The sequence below is a fragment of the Oncorhynchus nerka genome, linkage group LG28 (assembly GCF_034236695.1).
Source record: "Oncorhynchus nerka isolate Pitt River linkage group LG28, Oner_Uvic_2.0, whole genome shotgun sequence".
Lineage (NCBI taxonomy): Eukaryota > Metazoa > Chordata > Actinopteri > Salmoniformes > Salmonidae > Oncorhynchus > Oncorhynchus nerka.
The window spans coordinates 73,767,563-73,790,389 of record NC_088423.1 but is presented as its reverse complement, the minus strand read 5'-3'; the positions used below and the strand labels follow the sequence as shown (position 1 = coordinate 73,790,389).

The 22,827-nt window shown below is 45.7% G+C and overlaps 1 protein-coding gene across 1 annotated transcript; it reads right to left on the bottom strand.

Moving 5' to 3' along the window:
• Nucleotides 1–1,672: 1,672 nt before the first annotated feature.
• LOC115112298 (stereocilin-like) lies at nt 1,673–13,903 on the bottom strand. Its single transcript, XM_029639265.2, has 30 exons — nt 13,759–13,903; nt 13,130–13,320; nt 11,856–13,010; nt 10,233–10,257; nt 9,467–10,052; nt 8,448–9,356; nt 8,300–8,362; nt 8,083–8,208; nt 7,827–7,993; nt 7,560–7,746; nt 7,350–7,465; nt 7,087–7,219; nt 6,714–6,896; nt 6,581–6,619; nt 6,299–6,475; nt 5,840–5,989; nt 5,432–5,490; nt 5,111–5,234; nt 4,833–4,915; nt 4,600–4,735; nt 4,190–4,398; nt 3,950–4,040; nt 3,639–3,810; nt 3,350–3,519; nt 3,085–3,240; nt 2,835–2,977; nt 2,500–2,648; nt 2,227–2,324; nt 1,955–2,102; nt 1,673–1,875 (listed from the first exon to the last, which is right to left on the bottom strand). Exons 2-30 carry the CDS (start codon nt 13,200–13,202, stop codon nt 1,787–1,789), a joined length of 5,916 nt encoding a protein of 1,971 aa, XP_029495125.2. The 5' UTR covers nt 13,203–13,320; nt 13,759–13,903; the 3' UTR covers nt 1,673–1,786.
• Between the last annotated feature and the right edge of the window lie 8,924 nt (nt 13,904–22,827).

The following is a 22,827-nucleotide window of genomic DNA, read 5'->3' as shown; positions in this document are numbered from 1 at the left end:
AATTCCAGCTCTCACAGACCTGTTAGTTTTTCTTTAATTTAAGAAGCCCTCCTGTTCTCCACTCATTACTTGTATTAACTGCACCTGTTTGAACTTGTTACCTGTATAAAAGACACCTGTCCACACACTCAATCAAACAGACTCCAACCTCTCCACAATGGCCAAGACCAGAGAGCTGTGTAAGGACATCAGGTATAAAATTGTAGACCTGCACAAGGCTGGGATGGACTACAGGACAATAGGCAAGCAGCTTGGTGAAAAGGCAACAACTGTTGGCGCAATTATTCGAAAATGGAAGAAGTTCAAGATGATGGTCAATCACCCTCGGTCTGGGGCTCCATGCAAGATCTCACCTCGTGGGGCATCAATGATCATGAGGAAGGTGAGGGATCAGCCCAGAACTACACGGCAGGACCTGGTCAATGACCTGAAGAGAGCTGGGACCACAGTATCAAAGAAAACCATTAGTAACACACTACGCCGTCATGGATTAAAATCCTGCAGCGCACGCAAGGTCCCCCTGCTCAAGCCAGCGCATGTCCAGGCCCGTCTGAAGTTTGCCAATGACCATCTGGATGATCCAGAGGAGGAATGGGAGAAGGTCATGTGGTCTGATGAGACAGAAATAGAGCTTTTTGGTCTAAACTCCACTCGCCGTGTTTGGAGAAAGAAGAAGGATGAGTACAACCCCAAGAATACCATCCCAACCGTGAAGCATGGAGATGGAAACATCATTCTTTGGGGATGCTTTCTGCAAAGGGGACAGGACGACTGCACCGTATTGAGGGGAGGATGGATGGGGCCATGTATCGTGAGATCTTGGCCAACAACCTCCTTCCCTCTGTAAGAGCATTGAAGATGGGTTGTGGCTGGGTCTTCCAGCATGACAACGACCTGAAACACACAGCCAGGACAACTAAGGAGTGGCTCCGTAAGAAGCATTTCAAGGTCCTGGAGTGGCCTAGCCAGTCTCCAGACCTGAACCCAATAAAATCTTTGGAGGGAGCTGAAAGTCTGTATTGCCCAGCGACAGCCCCGAAACCTGAAGGATCTGGAGAAGGTCTGTATGGAGGAGTGGGACAAAATCCCTGCTGCAGTGTGTGCAAACCTGGTCAAGAACTACAGGAAACGTATGATCTCTGTAATTGCAAACAAAGGTTTCTGTACCAAATATTAAGTTCTTATTTTCTGATGTATCAAATACTTACAGTATGTCATGCAATAAAATGCTAATTATTACTTAAATATCATACAATGTGATTTTCTGGATTTTTGTTTTAGATTCCGTCTCTCACAGTTGAAGTGTACCTATGATAAAAATGACAGACCTCTACATGCTTTGTAAGTAGGAAATACTGCTGATTTTGCAGGTTATCAAATACTTGTTCTCCCCACTGCATATATCAATACATTCAAATTAAACTTGGGGATCGACTAGTAATTGTTGTCTACTATACAAAATGAGGTGCTTGCCGTCACCATATTGCATCTAATTCTCTGAATTGTGTCCTACTGCCCTATTTTCCGAGAGGTGCTTTTATATTGAATTTAATGAATGCCCTCCACACTGTAACCACAGTAACAGAGTAGCATAATCCCAAACACACAGACGCATCAGAATGATGCATGCAGAGTATGACAGGCTTTAGAATAGCATGAGGTGAAGGGTTCATTCCAGGATACAAATGGAACACAGTTCAAAATGTTCGGTTTATTTTTAAGTACAAATGTTACAATTCGATAAAAGGTCAAAGAACAAATAAATACAAATGGGTTACTGTGTGTTTTACGATAGTTGCCATAACATACAGCATAGAGACAATAAGCACACAGTGAGGCTGTCAGCTGACCGTGTTGCCGGGGCCACATTCCTCCCTATGGACGCAAACAAAACACATCATACCATATAGTTACTGTTAAACATGACATTATGATGATATTGGTATGCTAGTACCTCTGTGCTCTAACAGGACATCCCCCTCATACTGCGCCAGGCCCAAGGCATGTCTCTGCCCACTGTTCAGCTCCGCCCACTGCTTCTCTGTGACCACCCACGCCTGCTCCACATTCAGCCATGACAACTGGACCGCACTGAATACCACCTGACAGACACACACACATCGTGCATCAACTAACAAAATGGGATGTGGTTTGGAGAGCATTATGTAAACAGCATTATCCAAACCAGCTCTTAAGTATCCTGAGGTGAACCAGAGAGAGACTCACAGCCATCTTTGTGGGGGGAATCAGGGCGATAGCGTCGGGTATGAGCCCCTCCACCTGCTCCTGTACCAGAGCAGATAGAACCATGTCCTCCAGACCCGCTGGACAGAGAGAGAGAGGGAGGGAGAGAGGACTCATGAAATGAGTGTGCGTGCGAGAGGGGTGGATTCACCGGTCACTACTAACTAACTATTCCTTAGATTTAAGGATCAAATATACTGAATTTACAACAAGGATTTCTGAGTTTAAACCCCTGCCCCATTTGAACAGCTGTACCTGCTAGTGTGCCGATCTCAGTGAAGACCTCTGGGCCCCAGGTACTGACGGGGCCAAAGGCCTGAGGACTGGAGAGACGGGCAGTCAGAGCCTCCATCTGCTGCTCTGAACACGGCAGGGCCAGCTCCCTCAGGAACAGAGTAGCCATGCTGTCAGTCAAACAGGAGGAGGACTCATTAGGACTGGGTTGATGGAAGCATTATCACCAAGTGGAATCAGACAGCAAAAAATGACATTTTTGCCTTTTGCACTATAGGCTGAGCTTTATTCACAAGGTATGTAACCTAATATTTCTGTGGTTAAAATAAAGTGTGTATTTCTAATACATGACTGACCTGAGGTTGTAGGGGTCCAGTCTGTTGATCTCTGACAGTGTGAAACCACAGAGCAGGTGTCCTAGAGAAGCCACTTCTACAGCTCCGAGCTGCTCCACCTTCAACTTCCGCTTCCGCATCACACCAACAACTGCTGCTCTCATCTGATACAAGACACAGGGTTGGAGAGTCAAACAACCTACACCAGAAGTGGGCAACCCTCCACACTACAAATATCACACGTGAGATTGGAATATGGGAGCGTCGTCACCTTTTTTGGGCTCCAGTCGGTCAGAGCCCCCAGGTAGGCCAGGACACCCAGGTCAGTCAGGTTAGTGTCCTGGAGCTCCCTCTCCCCCAGCTCAGTGACCAGACAGCCCAGCCCCAGGACCTGCTCTGGCCTCAGGCCTCTAACTGGACTGTAGGCCTGGAGGAGGGTGAAGGATAGTGCACAAGATACACAACACATTTCCACATTTCCAATCTTTAGCAGGCAGTGATGAAAACCAAAACGTCTCCGATATTCTAAAACTAACCTGCCTGAGCTTTACCCACAGTGCTCTGCGCCGGTCAGGGCTCAGTGAAGCGTCCTGACCTATGACCTCTGTGCACTGCCTCAACTCCTCCCCCGCCATCCGGCTCAGCTGATTGGCTGTCCATGCTGAGGGGAAGGTGCCTCTTATGTCACCACAGCTTGGGACTGGCACTGGATAGATGACATGAGACCGTAATGAGTTTAGAACCACAATGCATTATCATCAAGCTTTCCCTTCAGAGCTAGTGGGTATGATACATTTGTGATATAGAGAGTGGATCAATGATGACCTTTTCTCCTCCTGCTCTGTGCTCTGACGACCCCTCGTATGAGGCTGTGGATCCTCTCTCTCTGGCCATGCTGGTCCACACACTGGGACGCACAGACCTGACCCACATCACTGTTCTCCCAGCGCCACTGACCTGCCAGAACCTCCTCCACCGTGTCTGCACTCAGCACCAACTGATATATGGTAGTAAAACACACTTAGCACATCCTGCTAAAAGTACACACATACAGTACTGTAGGGCTTTATTAGTCATATCCCAATGATAAAGTGATAGTCATTATAATTTGATGTTTCGCCCATTGGAGCCCTCACCAGTGGGATGGAGTTGATCTGTTTTGGAGAGAGAGTAAATAACAGTCTGCCAACAAGCTCCACATCCCCAACCGTCCAGGCCGATGCCTCTCTACAATAAACACACACATACACACACCAGATTTCTGTTATAAATGCATACATGACATACCCACAAGCCCAGTGCTGCCATAACCAGCTCACAACCACCCCAGGTCTCCCACTCTACCATCTCCTAAAACAGACCCAGCTGTCTCTCACCCCAGCAGGTCTCTCCCAGTAAGCAGAGCAGCCATGTCCTTCAGGGTGTCCCAGGGCAGGCAGTACCCCCTCAGCTCATCCAGCCGCAGCCCCAGGGCCCCTCTGTCCACCAGCCCCAGGGTGTCCCTGTCCAGGAAGGGCAACAGGGGCCCCAGGAGGTCCACAGAGGCCCCCCTGAGCTCCCCCTCGGCCAGGCCCTGAGAGTTGCCCTGGGTGGACACACCATAACAGTTACTAAGGTATAATTACTGCAGGTAATGACTACAGATGACAACAAAGCACAATCCATTTAGCTGATTATTAAGTATTGTAATGCCATGCAACCCTGTATCATTATGTTTGGATGAATTGTGTGTATGTTTTATTAATCAGGAGGATTTTGTGCTAATAATATTATAGTCTCTCCTCACCAGCACAGTGATGGCCTTTTCTGCTAAGGCCATCTGCTTATGACGGGGCAGCTTGAGGAAGTCCACAAAGTGCTGCTGAATGTGAGCCAGGACGGCTGTCAGTGAAGTATTAGACAGGCTCTCAATCAGGTTCACCCTGCGACAGCAGGAATCTGGTTAGATTCATCTTGTATAGAGAAAGATTAAATGTTGGACCATTTCTACAATATATTTTGGAGTGAATGATATCGTACGGTAATTCTGCAGCAAACCAGGGGCTTATACCATCCAGGTCTTCCTCTGGTCTTTTCCGCAGCTCCTCTACAACGCATTTCCTCTGGTAGCAAAACACAAAACATCTGAACAAACTAGTATGAAATAGGAAGCTATGAATAATTCCATGAATACTTTTCTTGATATTTGAAATGGTAGATAAAATGCTATAGACAAAGAAAGATGTATCTAAATATAGATGAAAGAGGAGGGGAGGGTGACACGAGGGATACCATGTGGGTTGCTTGTGGTTCCTCACCAGAGCTGGTCTCACCCCTCCTGGCAACTCACTGACAAACTGAAGCAACTCTGAAAAATCAGTTTCATTGGTCCAAAGCTTTAGCCAATCACAGCTCATTCCACCAGCAATATGACCCAAGTCCCTAAAGACCAAATAGATGATTGTGTGAATAAATTGTATCTGGAAGACTGCATTGCATTTGTAATCCAGGTGAAGGAAACCTAATGAAACTGGGTACTGACTGAGACTCCAATGTTGTCATGTAATGATTTGCATGAATATCACATGATATTCAATAACACAGCACATACTCATGACACCTAATAACATTTGACTTACTCTACAGTGTCTCTGGTAATGATTTCAGATTGATGGGTCCTCTTGAAAAGGAGCTGAGCCTATATATTTCAGAAAGACAGAGTGTGTGTGAGAGAGAAAAGAGGTGGTGAAAGGAATCTAATCTATTTAGGGTAGGCATTACTCATTTATATTCCCCCTCCTGACTATTGTACTACATCCAAACCAATTTGCTTGATGACGGCTGAGGCGTATGGGGTATTAATATCCTGAATGGCTCATCTGAAGCAATACCAATGATTTGCAGATTAATGGGAGCCCAGGCCCACACTGGCAGCATGGCTTTCCCTCTAGAGCAACAACAGTAATGATGCTATACCATAGCCAAAGGAGTGGGCGTTTAAGTAGTGTTGTATGTTCAGACGGAGCATAGTGGAGATGGATGTGCACCTGTTGGGGGGACCAGGGCAGGTCTCTGTACAGGCTCATATCTCTCAGGAATGTCTCTCCATCCAGAACCTCTATCAGCTCCCTCAGGGGCACAAACGGCAGGAGACATTGGATCTGCGCTGTGAAGTTCCTTGAGTTGCTGGCCAAAGCCTTTTTTTAAGCAATGGAATAAACAATTGAATATGTGCCTGAGTAATAGTAATTGGTAATAGGTTAAGTACTGTACTGTAAATTCACAATGACTAGCCGTTTAGGCGTATAATGATTGACCCACTGAGAGCAAATGATGACACAGTAATTGGTTTGTTAGCATTTACATTCCACCATATCTTTACTGTGTCATCATTTGCTCTCAGTGTGGTAAGAAAGACAATGTAGAGCCACTGGAAATGATGAATAAAGAACCGTTTGGCAGAGAGGAGAAAGTCATCTCCCCACAGAGAAACAAGAGCACCTTACCTCCTGCAGTGCCCTGTGGAGCATGGCTCTATGGGCAGGCTTCAGGTCAGGCAGTAGAGTGCTCCAGCATTGGCAGTGAGTGGTTCCACTGATCTCAGACCAGTGTATGCCTCTGAGCACAGCAGGGGACAGGCCAGGCAGTAAGGGCTTCAGCCTGCACAGTGTATCCATGGTGAGCTGACAAGGAGAGGATCACCATGGAAATATGGCCTCGTAAGAATGCACAACAAGCTGTGTAGATTAAAACATAACTGAAGAGGTCACTAATAAGCCTTTACTTACATTTGTGTCTTGTGAAATTTTGGATAATATCTGGAAAGCCTGGGGGAAGTTAAAAACAACATGTAATGTTCGCTCAGCAGAAAACAACATACTGGTAGATTCAGTGTGTAGGCATAGTCCATGCAGTGCTGACCTGTGCTGGGGAGAAGCTGGGCAGACCTGGTTGTGTTAGCAGGTCCAAGAGCTGTAGTGAGGGCAGTGACTGCAGGAAGGAAGCCCCTAGCTGGGGCAGTAGGCCCCTGAGGGTGGCCAGTGCTGGAGGAGGTAGAGTGCTGGCGTTCAGAGGCCGCACCGCCTGGACCAGCCAGAGAGACAGCTGAACATGGCAAGAGCAGGATCGACAGGGTCAGAGCCCCTCACATATGATTTGGACTGTATACATATACAAATGGCAATACTGATATTTTTACTGATATCCTAACAGGTGTGTTGGAGGAAAAAATTGTCAAAATGAACTTGGAACTTTTGGAGTACATCCCAATTTTTTACATGCAATTCTCTCTCACCCTGCCTGAAGCACTGATGAGTCCCTCAGACACACAGAGAGCTAGCTGTTGCCAAAGAGCAGAGGACACAGGGGAAGCCAGCAGAAACGGACGCAGCTCCTCTGGTTTCAGGTAACAAACCAGAACTCCCAGCCTGTTGAAAAATAATGCCCTCGTCTCTCTGGTATAATGCACTGGTAACTGCACAAAGGGACACTGTGGCTCTGGTCAGAACTAGAGCACTATATGCGGAATAGGTTACAACTTGAGACAAAAGACCCTACCTTGATATGTTATCACTGGTGAAGTTCCTTTTTTTAATGAATAGAGTCCGTAGAACATGACGACCCCTTGTTCCATCCAGACTAGTGTTTCCCAGAAACTCCACCAGGGGACTCAGCTTAAGGAGGGACATGATGACAGAGTAATGCCAATGCAGTACACAATACTAAATGAAAATATCTGTAGAGTAGATAAGGAATGAGATGTGTAACCTGGTCTGATGTCAGCTGCTGAAATTGGCTGACTGGGAGGTGTGGGAGCAGTGGGAGGATGGAGCTGAGGAAGTACGGTGGCCAGGAAGGGACATCTCCCACCACACTGGACTGCAGGAGCCTCTTCACAAACGCCTGTTTCTGTGGAGACTTCATCTCTGTGCTGTGGTCACGGATCGCCATCAACCTATGATTCAACACAGAACCAGTCAACACGATTACCTTTGACCTTTGGCTTAAAATGGCAGCTCAGGCCTAGTAACTCACACGCTGGTGTTGACCATCAGGGAGGTGGGGAAGCTCATGATGTCAGAGACGGACATGAAAGGTATAAACTGTGATAGGTCGACGAAGAGGTCAGGGGTCACACGAGGGAACTTGTGGATGAAGGCGGACGTCATGGTCTCCATGGCCTGCAGTTCTCTCTGAGAGGACTGGGGGAGACAGTGGTCTTTATTGACAGTAGCAGTAACATCCCTACTTTCCAGCATCCATTGCTAAACTGAGAGTGTTGAGGACAAACCTGAGTGGTCTCTACGTGCAGCTGGTCCCAGCTCTGGTGCATGTGAGACAGAAACCTCTTCACTGCATCTTTCTCTGCTGACATCACCAGTGTGCGGATACTCTCCCTGGGCATTTGGAGGTACTCCTGGAGAGAAAACAATGTTCACCTTAATACAGGTAACCAGTCAATCTGCATCTAAGATCCCAACTAACCATTTTATAAAGGTGTACAGTACCTGCATTAGGACTCTGAGGGCAGAGGAGTTGTCCTCTCTCTCAATGAGGTCCCATAATACAGGCTGTCAGAACAGAGGAGGCATTCACATTACCTTCATGTGTCTATGTTTATGTGTATGTGTTCTGTGTATAAGGTATGTGGCTTACACTGAAGCAGCTGAGCAGGTCCTCTTTGAGAGCTGCGCTCTGCTCCCTGCGCAGGAACAAGCCCACGGTTTGGAGCACGCTCAGTGATGCGTCAGGACGCAGAGTCGCCCAGAATGAGGCGTTGTCAAGGAGACTGGAGAGGAGGATGGCCTGACCCAGGCCCTGCCTCACCTCCCCCTCCCCCTCATCCAGCCCTGCCGAGAGCCCCACCACAAAGTCCAATACCCTCAGCACATACCCCACAGCCCCCACCCAGCTTCCTCGCTCACCCCCATCCACCTCACACACACTCAGCCTGTGCAGTGCCTCCACCAGCAGCGGAGCAGGACTCACACATAGCTGTGATGTGTCAAAGTCGTACGGCGCCGGGAGCATGTCAAAGAACCACTGGAGGAAGCACTTCCTGTCCTCTTGTTCTACATCCAAGTCAACGCAAAGGTCAGAGAGCTGAGGATAGGCTGAGAGTAGCTGGCGGTAGAGGGTGGCATTGCTACAAACATACTCCCTCAGCCCCTCTGTACTGCCACAGAGCTCCAGTAGGGTGGCGTTGGTGAAATGCTGCAGGCTCCACTTCCTGTAGTTACATGTGTCTTCTATGGATTCAGGGTGGGAGGAGTTGTGAAGCCTGGAGCAGTACTCTGCAGCCCAGCTGCCCTCCGAAAGGGATGTGTAGGAGGGACGGGCTTCAGGGGACTCGCTGCCACACAGAGCTGAGACCAGAGCAGAAATGTTGGGCAGGAAGCAGCGTCTGAAGTCCTGGGCGCTGAGAGACCTGGTGCCCAGTTGGGCCAGGCAGGCTTCGTCAGGCCCTGGGCTGCCTCCGCCCTCCACCACCTCCCCTGACAGCTGCACACACAGGTCACCTATACTGGACTGGTTGAAGTAGTGGTAGTCCTTCATGTCTGCAGCCTGCAAACATCACAGGCAGAATGTAGTTAGACATTGTGGAGAAGTTAAAAAAGTGAGTTGAGAACCCAACTCTTTTGCATTCAGAAGTGGGGTTTAATCATGGACTGTACCTGGTGTGCTCTCTGCAGCCAAAAGGAGGAGTTGGCACACACAGTGTTGTTGAACTGGTGGGTGAAGAACTCGCTGCAGACGTGGACCCACAAGAAGTCATCCTCGGCTGCAGACAGGTACCAGGCAGCGTCAGAACATGTGGCGTGTAGGTCGGGTCCTACCTGACCAACCTCCGGGTCCACAGACCCATCGTCCCCGTCAAACAGGTTACAGTAGAGGAACACAGTGAAGTTGGACACACCTGTAAGGCCTGGGATAGAGGCGTTACACGCTGCTTCCAGGATCTCTGCTGAGGCAGAGTACCCCATCTCTCTCAGGTGGCTGTGGCCAACTTCTACTGCCTCAGACTGGGGCTTGAGGAGACGGGAACGGCGGGGTACTGGGGTTGAGCTGGGTGGTTGTTTCTGTTTGGGCACCCTGCGGGGTGACAGGGCTGGTCTAGGGCGAGAGGGGCGTGGTGGGGGTCTGGGGTCCCCTCTCTCACCCTCTATGGAGGGGCAGGAGAGGAAGGATGGGGTGCTGGGAGGGCCCTGCGAGTTGAAGCCCAGAGCCTGAGCATTCCACGTGATATTATGTCTGATCCCCCTACAAGTCACAGACAAGGGGAGAGAGAATGGTGAACTATGATATGACAAAAAACATATTTTCTATTAACCTCATATTCTTTGTGAGGGACAATTATCAAATGAAACCATCATGATGTATGATATATTTGTCCTTACTGTAGTTTATACTATAAGCTTAGTTTTTTTCTCGATTACTTACCATAAGATTAGCTGTCTCAGGTCACCTTTGCAAAGATGGATAAAAGGGACTTTAATGGAAAATCACAGACAGTGTAAGAGAGCTAGTGAATATTATGGTAGATCAATGGTGGAAAAAGCGATTTGCACCATACAATCAGGCCTGATGTAACAGCATAGATGGGCTCACAATGCCCAGGAGATAGTGTTACTGGCATCAATGAGAGGACAAAGAGATTAGCTAGGGCATGGGATGCAGGGTAACACCGATCCTCTCAATGACTAACATGGCCATTATGATTTTAAAGCAGTGTCAGTCCAAACACTCTCATGTGTCATATGTTTCACTCTAAATCATTCATGACTAATGAGTAAGAGCTGTTTGAGACATATTATCAGCTTAGTATGAATGGAAATGAAATTCAAGAGACTTTGATCAACATGTATGACCCGTCTCTGACGTGTTTTATAAGAACAGTAAAAGTAAGAGCAGGTATACTGGACAAAGATATAAACGCAACATGTTAAGTGTTGGTCCCATTTTTCATGAGCTGAAATAAAAGATCCCAGAAATGTTCCATATGCACAAAAAGCTTATTTCTCTCAAATGTTGTGCATAAATTTCTTTAAATCCCTGTTAGTGAGCATTTCTCCTTAGCCAAAATAATCTATCCACTTGGATAGATGTGTCATATCAAGAAGCTTATTAAACAGCATGATCATTAATTACACAGGTGCACCTTGTGCTGGTAACAATCAAATGTGCAGTTTTGTCATACAGCACAATGCCACAGATGTCTCTTTTGAGAGAGTGTGCATTTGGCATGCTGACTGCAGGAATATCAACAGAGCTGTTGCCAGATAATTGAATGTTAAGTTATCTACCATAAGCTGCCTCCAACATAGTTTTAGAGAATTTAGCAGACCATCCTGAGTGGCGCAGCAGTCTAAAGCACTGCATCTCAGTGCAAGAGTCGTCAGTACAGTCCCTGGTTTGAATCCAGGCTGTATCACATCCGGCCATGATTGGGAGTCCCATAGGGTGGTGCACAATTGGCCCAGCGTCGTCTGGGGTAGGCCGTCATTGTAAATAAGTATTTGTTCTTAACTGACTTGCCTAGTTAAATAAAGGTTCAATTAAATCCAACCGGCCTCACAACCACAGCCCACGTGTGACCACGCTAGCCCAGGACCGCCACATCTGAGATTATTTCTGTCTGTAAAAAGCCCTTTTGTGGGGAAGAACTAATTCTGATTGGCTGGGCCTGGCTCCCATGTGGGTGGGCCTATGCCCTCCCAGGGCTGCGTCCCTGCCCAGTTATGTGAAATCCATAGATTATGGCCTAATTTTTTTTTAGATTTTTTTTTTTTAATGAATTTATTTCAATTGACTGATTTCATTCAATGAAGTGTAACTCAGTAAAATATTTTAAATTGTTGCATGTTGAGTTTATATTTTTGTTTAGTATAGCTAGCCACCAGGGTCGAGGCACAATTCCAGTTGAATTCAGTGAAATCTCAAAATCCTCAAGGAAAGAAATAGGAACATTGAATTGAATTGAATTTAAAGCTCATCCACTGAATTGACTAAATTGAAATGGAACTGACCCCAACCTTTTGGTGATGGTGAGCATCATGGACTCACCTACGGAGCATCTGCCCTTATGTTTGGGCTGTGGCACGTCCACCACGCTACTGACATCATCAAGCAGCGCCATGGTAACACGGGACACCTTTCTCCTCAGGTTGCCGTACACTGAGCTGCCCACCCTGTGCAAGAATCCCCTTCTGAGGCCGTCCAAACCCTGCAGCAGGGCAGGGTTTTGCTCTGCCAGCTGCCCCGCCCTCTGCCCCCCATCGGAGCGTGATAAAGCCTGCAGGAGCAGTGTATGAAGGGAGTCCAGGTCTCCCCCCATGCCCCTTCTGTCCCCAACGTTGCCTTGAGTGGCATTCCCAGACAACCCCTCCTCTCTCAGGACCTTGGGGGGCATGCTGAAAGGTTTCAGGTGCTCAAAAGCAGCCAAGCCCCCTCTCTGATCGGCCCCCATCCCCGCAGGGTGCAGGTTCACCACGGGCTTCCAGTTGCGTGTCTCCATGAAGCGGAGGAACTGTGTTAGCCAGCTGACACTGAAGGCACATTCACTGTGGCCCCTAAGTGCACAGATGAAGCCCTGCAGCCCGGCGCTGGCCTGGCCATAGGTCCCGCTGACCAGCGCCTGCAGGGCCACCTCCAGCAGAGCACTCACTGTCCTCCAGTTCTGGGACAGGAAGTCAAGCAGGGGCCTGTGGGGTTGCCGCTCAGACAGGGACATAAGGCTCTGCAGAAGCCCCAGTAGCCCGTCCAAGTGAGGGCTGCCTCTCAGGGACAGGAACCAGTCCTGGAGTCTGACGCTGGGCCTGGGGGGCTCCCGGCTGTCCCACTGGCTCAGCGCAGCGCCCCCCTCTGACTGGATAAAGGACTGCAATACCTTCTCCCACAGTTGTTCCTCGTCAGAGACGAGCTGTCGCTCCTCCATCTCAGCACCCATCTCCTGGAGGTACATGGAGATATTGTAGAGGAAGCCTGACAGACGGTGCCTGTCCACAGGCTTCTGGAGGGAGGGGAGGCCCATGCTCTTACTGGGCAGGAGGCCCAGGGTCTTCAGACTTCCCATGATGCTCCTCACCACGCTGTGGACCTGCTGGTCTTGGGTTCTCTCCGGGGAGGCAGACTCTTTGCTAGGATACCACCACCCTCCTTTATGCAATATTGATACTAACTCCTTGAAAATGGGCTCTCTTTGTTCCTCTTTTGTACTTGCTGGAAGTGATGTTGCAAAGCCATATTTTGAGCATGATACAGCAAACATGATTAATATCAAGGCATCATCACACCATTAGACTACATCATAACAAGAAATTGTAAGATAGTCTCCTCACCTGAACTCTTGGTTGATGTATTTCCCAGTAAAACAACCAACAATGCGATGCGCACGACCCTAAACACTGCCATCTTCTCTATCACCTCCAAGCCAGTGCTGATGATGTCACAGTGATGTCACGTCTGTGGCATAAGCCTGAGTGATGTCATATCCCTGAGTTTGGACTGCATCCCCTGTTACAGCCTTCCTCTGGCAATGGGTTGGGTTCAGTGGGGTGGACACAGGGAGTAGAGTGTTTCATTGTAGAGTGGACATTAAACCTTAATGACAGGTCAACGTCACCTGAGCACCTTCCCTCTCACAATAGAGTTGTATTTCCATGGATTTCAATCAACTGAGGTATATTCTTTATCCTTTCTATGAACTTGAAGCCGTTTTGAGTGAGACTTTGAAATATGCACAAAAGGATTTCAAATACTGGCACTAAATAAGTTGTTTATCTATCCAGAAATATTCTCTTTTCTTTTTAGACATTATGAGAATATGAAGATAGGTTAACATTTGCCACCTATGCATCTCTATCCATATACTTGGGATTTGTTTGATGTCCCAAAAATACTAAACAGCAGACATCTGCAATAGGAGTTCAAAAGGAGTATAAAGAGAATTATAATTGTTTGTACTCACCAATGACGCTCCATTCAGTTCTTCAAATCCTTGAAAATGTGTTTATTAGGCTTTGTGAATACAATATAAGTTCCAGGTATAAATGTGCACTAAAACAACGTTATATTACCTCTTTTCTCTCTCTCTCACTTTCAACTTCTCTCCCTCTCTGTGTTTCCCTGTCAGCCCCTCCCACTCCTACTCTCCCTCTCTGTTTCCCTGTCAGCCCCTCCCACTCCTACTCTCCCTCTCTGTGTTTCCCTGTCAGCCCCTCCCACTCCTACTCTCCCTCTCTGTGTTTCCCTGTCAGCCCCTCCCACTCCTACTCTCCCTCTCTGTGTTTCACTGTCAGCCCCTCCCACTCCTACTCTCCCTCTCTGTGTTTCCCTGTCAGCCCCTCCCACTCCTACTCTCCCTCTCTGTGTTTCCCTGTCAGCCCCTCCCACTCCTACTCTCCCTCTCTGTGTTTCCCTGTCAGCCCCTCCCACTCCTACTCTCCCTCTCTGTGTTTCCCTGTCAGCCCCTCCCACTCCTACTCTCCCTCTCTGTGTTTCCCTGTCAGCCCCTCCCACTCCTACTCTCCCTCTCTGTGTTTCCCTGTCAGCCCCTCCCACTCCTACTCTCCCTCTCTGTGTTTCCCTGTCAGCCCCTCCCACTCCTACTCTCCCTCTCTGTGTTTCCCTGTCAGCCCCTCCCACTCCTACTCTCCCTCTCTGTGTTTCCCTGGCAGCCCCTCCCACTCCTACTCTCCCTCTCTGTGTTTCCCTGTCAGCCCCTCCCACTCCTACTCTCCCTCTCTATGTTTATCTTGTTTTGTGCACCTGCTCACCCAGACCCTGAGATCCAGTTGGATGAATTAGGACCATAGTTTAGCCTCATATTTCAGTGGTATCCCCCTATCTTGTGCCAGCTAACTGTTTTCTAAGGTGAGTTTAACACAATGGAGGACAGGACAATGGATTAAGTGTTGTCTGTACGAAGCTATGTGCATGTGTATAAACAAAATCAACTTTAACAAACCTCTATGACTATGTCATACTGTAGAGGTGGTCCCTTCTATCAGGGCATTTACTATAAAAAGGTTTAGATTTCCCCATGATATGTGAAACAACCCACTTTAGGAAAGAATAAAACAAACTTGTTTTGCTATATTTCAATAGTTCTTTGCATCTAATATGTTGATCAAATCAAATCAAATTTTAAATCAAATGTATTTATATAGCCCTTCGTACATCAGCTGATATCTCAAAGTGCTGTACAGAAACCCAGCCTAAAACCCCAAACAGCAAGCAATGCAGGTGTAGAAGCACGGCATGATTTCAATGTTGTTTTGAAACAATCCCAGGGTCAAGACTGTCACCTTGACGCACAAGCAGGGTGAAAATCTGGATGGTATTAATCACACCCAGGTTATCTCTCCCATTCTCTAGCTGTCCCACGTCTCCCACTGACTAATTCTCTTTTGAGCTCTCTCTCAGCTAGGGCTCATCCTGTGTTACTCTGGGTCTGTGGAGTATAGGTTTATCCAGATGGCCAAGCCAGCGCCTCTCTGTGGGCTGTCACAGCAGACACATCCATCCTCCGGTCACTGCAGCCACACAATCAGGCCCTGTACTGGGCCACAGCGGCAGGCTCCCTGGTATCAGACTGCTGTCTGCAGGCCCCGTAACCTGAGTGGGGAAAGTGAAAGGATCCCTCCCTGCCCCCCTGGCCCTTTAATTCTGTGTCACTGTGGCCTGTGGTGGAACAATAACTCCCTCTTGTATTATTGATGCTGTAGGGAAACAGCAGTCAGTCAGCGCTGTGGGGTTCAGTTGGCTAAAGGAATATATAATGAGAAACAGGATAGCGCCAGCCTCTCTATCTGTGTGCCTGCAGAACACATAGCACACTGGGGAGACCTTCAAAACAGAGGGTGCTGGAGAGACAAGGGACCTGTTTGAATACTTGAAGAGGGCATCCTTCCCATAGAGATAGAGATAGATATATACTCTATGATCCATCCATCCTCCCCTCTTGAAATAATCACTGGTTGGACGGGTGAAGGCAAGGATTCCACCAAATATCTTTCACCAATCCAGTCATGTCAGATCATGGATTATTTCAAGGTAGGGATGATTTAAGGATGCATTTTCAAAGTGAACAAGTGTTCATGAAATGTAATCTCAAAATGACGGACGAACAGGTGGAAACAATTGACTTAAAGAGCTCACCGTTTTGGTGGCAGAGTAGAGCAAAGGCCCCGTCTGATCGTAGCTATGCTTACCCACTACCAAATGAAAATTGCCTTGTTACAACAGGGTAGGGAATTGAAGAATTCTCTATTAATGAACAATTTCCTTGTGAAATAGTGGAGAGACGACGTGCCCTGTACCCCACTTTCAAAAGGCTCCAAGCAGAAAAGCAGAATGTTCGTCTAGTGGTCGATAAATTATATGGAAATAATCAAACATGTTCAAGGACTCGAATATTACAACGTGGCTGTGAGTGAAAGTTACCTCCTGTTGAAGTAGTCCCCGATACATATTTGCACCGCATTACACAGTACAAATATGGATTCATTGATTTTTTTACAAAAAACATTTTTTTGCATGAACAACTTTTTTTGTTTTTATTCATGCATTATGGAACCGTGGACTTAAAATAAGGTTGGATTTATGGTAATGCAGAATGGCTGTGATGAACTTATCCCTTTTCTATTTAGGCAATATGGAACTTTGGACTATATGGACGTAATATCAGGTTTTGATTTAGGGGAAGGTGAGGATGGGTAAGGCTGACCCTTTTTTTTCTTTAGGTTTAGGAGGCCATGTGCTCCAAATGAGAACAAAGATCTGCTATGAAATGTAATCGCCACTAGGGGACAGTACACTCAAGATAATGAAAATGGTACATTGGTCCTTGGCAAATATTGTAAATCAAAATTGTTATCAACGATGGAGTGAATTGTGGTCTCAGTCTCAAAACCATTGGAGACCACAAAGCCTAAATGTGTTTTGCCTAGATCTTGTGAAATGTGGTATTGGTCCAACCCTCGCTGGCTGCAACCTGGTCTCAGAGCATTTCATATTATTCTTTATGTAAATGTAAGGCACTTCATTTAGTATGATATGTTATGTTTCGTATGGTATGTATTCATTTGTGGATGTTCATCATCCATTTTGTATGAGACTGTGTGTTACAAATTACAATTTGTAATGATATGTTATGAATTGCAATTTGTTGTGACTAACGTTAGCTAGCTGGCAAATGTTAGCTAGGCTAGGAGTTAGAGGTTAGGGTTAAGGTTAAAGTTATGAGTTAGGTTAAAGGGTTGAGGTTAGGATTAGGGGAAGGGTTAGCTAACATGCTAAGTAGTGGAAACATAGCTTAAAAGTAATACGTAGATGACAAGTTGCTAATTAGCTAAAATGCTAATGTTGTCCGTGATGAGATTCGAGCCCGCAACCTTTGGGGTTATATGCCCACTGATTCACCCCAACCAAAGTAACCTTCTCTTATGTAACAATACCAAACTTAACATATCATACTAATTTGAATGTCCTGGATTTACATTTACTATGCTCCGTCTATTCTATGAGACCAGGCTGGACCCTCTTACACCTATGTTAAAACAGCTCTATTTTCCAAATCATCTGTATGCTAATTCCTGGTGATTTTATGAATCCTTATATCACCTTTATTGTGTCAACAATGTTCTTGGACCACATGAAGAAGTTGGTAGAGACTAAATTAAAATGTGCCGAGCTCTGTAATTTTACTAATAGGACCTACAAAGACAATGTGGGTAGAGTCTGAGCTTCTCCTTGTGAACTTGACAGGTTATGTGATGTTTACCTTTTCAGGAGCTTCATTTGTTTAGCAGGAAAAGAGGTAATTTGGCTTCAGCTATCTTTCACAGATCACAAAATAAAGCTTCCTCATTGGTGGGCTGAACAGGCACAGGTACTGAGAGACCTCTCTGATTGGTGGACTGTACGGGCACAGGCACTGAGTCAACTGATTTGTGGGTGTGTACACGTACTTGATGTCAGGTACATGATAGACAGAAGCAGAAAAGGCTTGAGATTCCATCCACCGGGACTGAGCACTGGGGCATCATACAGAGGAAGACCAGCTTCACTGGGCTCCTCATTACTGCTCTGTTTGCAGTTGTTTCCAGTCTGGAGAAGGAATACATCTATGTGAAACAAGAAATGACCTGGCAGCAGGCTTAGAAGTACTGCAAAGAGCACTACACTGACCTGGCCTCCTTCAAGAAGCTGTATGATGATGAGCTCGAATCCGTAGGGGGCAAATATGGCACCTATACCTGGATTGGCATATACAGAGATGACTTGACTACAGAGTGGAAGTTGTCTGGAGGGGAAAGTTTACTCTTTAAAATGTAGGCTCCTCAGCAACCAGATGGGGGCAAAAATAACTGTGTTGTAATGCAAAATTTGCACGGTTATGTGAGAACTATGCTGAAGTACACCCTTTCTTCTGATATAAGGAGAAGCGTGACAGTGATCTGGTCCTGGTAAAGGAGAAGAAGGCTCTAAAAAGATTTGGCATGGGTCCTGAGATCCTCAAAAGGATCTACAGCTGCAACATCGAGAGCATTCTGACTGGTTGCATCACTGCCTGGTGCGGCAATTGCTCGGCCTCTGACCGCAAGACACTACAGAGGGTAGTGTGTCCGGCCCAGTACATCACTGGGGCTAAGCTGCCTGCCATCCAGGACCTCTACACCAGGCGGTGTCAGAGGACGGCCCTAAAAATTGTCAAAGACCCCAGCCACCCCAGTCATAGACTGTTCTCTCTACTACCGCATGGCAAGCGGTACCGGAGTGCCAAGTCTAGGACAAAAAGGATTCTCAACAGTTTTTACCACCAAGCCATAAGACTCCTGAACAGGTCCTCAAATTGCTACCCGGACTATTTGCATTGTGTACCTCCCCCAACCCCTCTTTTTACGCTACTGCTACTCTCTGTTTATCAAATATGCATATTCACTTTAACTATACATTCATGTACATACTACCACAATTGGGCCGACCAACCAGTGCTCCCGCACATTGGCTAACCGGGCTATCTGCATTGTGTCCCACCACCCGCCAACCCCTCTTTTACGCTACTGCTACTCTCTGTTCATCATATATGCATTGTCACTTTAACCATATCTACATGTACATACTACCTCAATCAGCCTCACTAACCGGTGTCTGTATGTAGCCTCGCTACTGTATGTAGCCTGTCTTTTTACTGTTGTTTTATTTCTTTACCTACCTATTGTTCACCTAATACATTTTTTGCACTATTGGTTAGAGCCTGTAAGTAAGCATTTCACTGTAAGGTCTACCTACACCTGTTGTATTCGGCGCATGAGACAAATAAACTTTGATTTGATTTGGGTACTGCAGGCAGCACCATAGTAACCTCTCCAGCCTGCTCTCTAAGACAGAGGTACTCCAAACCCAACAGCAGATCTCAGAAGCCCAGACAGACCACGTGTGGATGGGTCTGCTCTTCCTGGCTGGCGAGTAGCTGTGGGTGAGCGGGAACCCCCTGGAGTACCAGGCATGTACTGGGGGAAGCTGCCCCACTGCCCCGCCCAACACATCCGCTGTGGGACTATGGCCAAGATGGGAGAGCACTGGGGAACCTGGGACTGTGAGGACAGGTTGAACTTCATCTGCTCCACGAAGAAAGAAGAAAAGACTGAGCCTTCTAGGCCTCCTATTGTTTATCATGATGACCAATGTTCCCGCTAAGCTGCACGTGGGTGCGCAATAGCCCCGAGACTGCCACGCAGATCCCTCAGGACTGCCACACAGAAGAAATATCAGCCCATGGAGAGAGGCACAGGATTGAACTTCACTGAACTTTCTAGAGTTTTCCTTGTTAGTTAACACTATCAATGTTTCCCTTTACTGTGGCAATTGTGATTGAATCAACACAATATTAGCCACTTTCAATGCAACATACAGAAACAAAACGAACAATGCAAGACTTAGTATGCAAAACTAACTATGCACCTGATTTTGTTGTAGGCAGAACGCATCGGAGTAGGATTCCATTGCATTGACAAGCAGGACTCAACCCATTCTCTACACAGACCGGTGCGGCATAACCAATCAGACCTGCAGTAGACCTATTTTGCAAATAGAGCAGTGCAATATATGGATCTGTGCCATTTACTTTGAGCTGGACTGTGTTTACAGCATGAGCGGTCGTGAGTAGATGCACTTGTTTTGAGATCAAAGCGAGAGCTATATGTAGCCAAGTGTGCACATTTTGCTCATATCCTTTGCTAGTTAGTGAGTTGTAAGCCCAGTTATAGATAATTTGTAGTCAGCAATAGGGGAGTGATTGCTTCCTACAACAGCAAAAAATGTGTACATTTCCAAATATAGCTAATATGCAGAGGGTAGCATAATTTGTCTGATTCTCTGTAATAATTATATGGGAATAATAATGCATTTTTATTTTGTAAAACATTGAGGATGACTTGTAACATTGTATGTTTCTTGATAACTTGGTAGTGTAAAACGATTGGATAAATCATGTAAAAGTACTCTCACTTATGCACAAGTATTGTCTTATGTTTTGTATATATTTTTTTATTTAACCTTTTTTTAACTAGGCAAGTCAGTTAAGAACACGTTTTTATTTACAATGACGGCCTACCTTATGTATGTTAAGATCAAATTACATTTAGTTGGCCAGATCAGAGCATCATAAAAAAATATTTTATAGACCTTTATAGACCAAGCTGAAAGACTGAGTGTCCGTTCATCTCTTGCCTTCCTCCACTGGGTCATAGAAGTGGCAGATTCAACAGACTGCTAGCACTCCATGAATGTCTGAAAGTCTACCGTAGATCTGCAGGAATTACTTTTATGGAGAATTTTGATACCTTTTGGCAACAAAAAGTCACCGAAATCACCTTGGCGCGTGGACACTATCTAATCACTACAAGGCAGCTCTAAGAAATGGACACTTTTACAAAGGTGTATTGTAACGTGAAGCCGCTGATGTCACAGGTAATCACCATTACGTCTCAACGCCCCCAGCAAACAGTGATAGATAAACAATATGTAGGTCCGATTGGGGTCAATTTTGACAATGTAATTCCCATTGCTATGCAGCCTTTGGTTATGAATAATATATTGGCAGGTAATGATACGGCTTTTATTGACACCCCAGGTGATTTCAAACCCCTAAAAAGGTTAGAAATTCATGCACCTAAACGTTCGCAGCCTTTTGCCAAAAATGGACTAGTAGAGGTGATGACGTGACAACGTGGTAATGGCAAGGCTTGTCCCATGAATTAATCACAAAAAATGAGAATTAGCTGATAACTACGATACAAACATTCTGGATAATATAGAGAATCTGGAACGATGTATTGATCATTGTTTTGAAATGCTCGAGAAAGAAACGGATACATCGAAGCGAACCAGACAAGACCTTTCCTTGAGTTCTGCGAGTGAAACCGGAGGAAAGCCGCCGTCTAAAATTCCAAACGTAAACATTGGAGGGGGACGTTTTTATCATTATGTCTCCAGAAGATAGAGCATTGCTTACAAGCATGAACGAGCAGTTAAAAAAACGTGATCTATTGCCTGGGCTACTGGGGGAGGTTGAGGCCTTAAAAACAGGACTGGATTACAGTAAAAAGGATGGAAAAAATACGAGCGGAAAATAAGATATTGAAAACTACAGTGGACTCCCTAAAAGGCACTACAGAGAGGCTACTGTATGATTTCTTAAATGTATTTATTATTTATTGTACATTAGAAAAACCAAGGTCGTTTTTTTTGTTTAATATGATATGTCCTAATTGTAAAGGTCGGGTATATTATGACTTAAAAAGCCGTTATATAGTGCGGCCCTTGTTCGCCGATGTGAATCGGAATGATTAGCTTTTAAGATATAACCTAATAAATATGAATATGTATTATAGGGCTAGGATAAAGGATTATATAATTAAAAACCGGCCTAGGTTCTCTATTGGAATAGGCATATACGATCATAACATAATTGGTATTACCCTTTTACATTAAAAAAATGAATCTCAATATAAAAATGTAAAGGATGATTATTGTTCCGATACACACCGGCAAATGGATGGATTAGGTATTGTCAACAGGGTTGTTGTCTCTAGTATGTGTGGGCTGGTTAACACTGGGATAAAGTGATTCAAGTTGACGGTAGAACTAATACAATAATTGGTTTATGGAAGCACTTCTCTAAACGCAGCCCAATCTCACATTCAATTCGCGCATACATGTACATAATGTATTTCACAGCCAGCCCATAATGTTGACCCTGAGGACTTTCGTATTTTCACTCCAAATGGAGCCCAAAATGAGAAAGTTTCTCACTGTAAGTATTTGGGTATTTGGCTTGATGCCAAGTTGTCTTTTGAAACACATTGAAAACTTGACAAAGAAGCTGAGAATTACGATTGTTTTTATATAGAAACAAATCCTGCCTCAGTTTTGAAAATAGAAGGAAGAATGTTCAAACAACGCTTTTCCCTGTAATAGACTATGGTGACATTATGTATATGCAAGCGGCGGCCTCTGTTTTGAAACAACTGGAGTCAGTATTCCATTCCATTCAGCAATCCGTTTTATCACTGGGGATGGTTTTAGAACTCATTATTATATTCTGTACAAACATGTGGGATGGACCTCGGTCTGTAAGAAGAAAACTGCACTCTTATTTGATTTATTTAGTCTTGCAGAAACGTTCTCTGTACATTACATCATTGATTCATTTTAGACGTACAAATGACCAAACCCGTTCTCAGGGATGGTTAACTCTGGAGATCCCGTTGGTCTCCACAGAATTGGGAAAATATGCTTTTAGTTTTTTTGCACTTATGTGTGGACCAATACACAAAATGCCTTGCAATTAGATGTTCTGGTGCCTTTCAGGAATTTTAAATTATTGATTGGAGACTTTTATGTTACAGAAATCGATTGCTTTTCTTATATATTTAATGTTGTGTATTATGCATTTAATTATAGTGGGTTTTGTAGTGCTGTTCTGTCCCTGTACAGGCAGTTAACCCACTGTTCCTAGGCCGTCATTGAA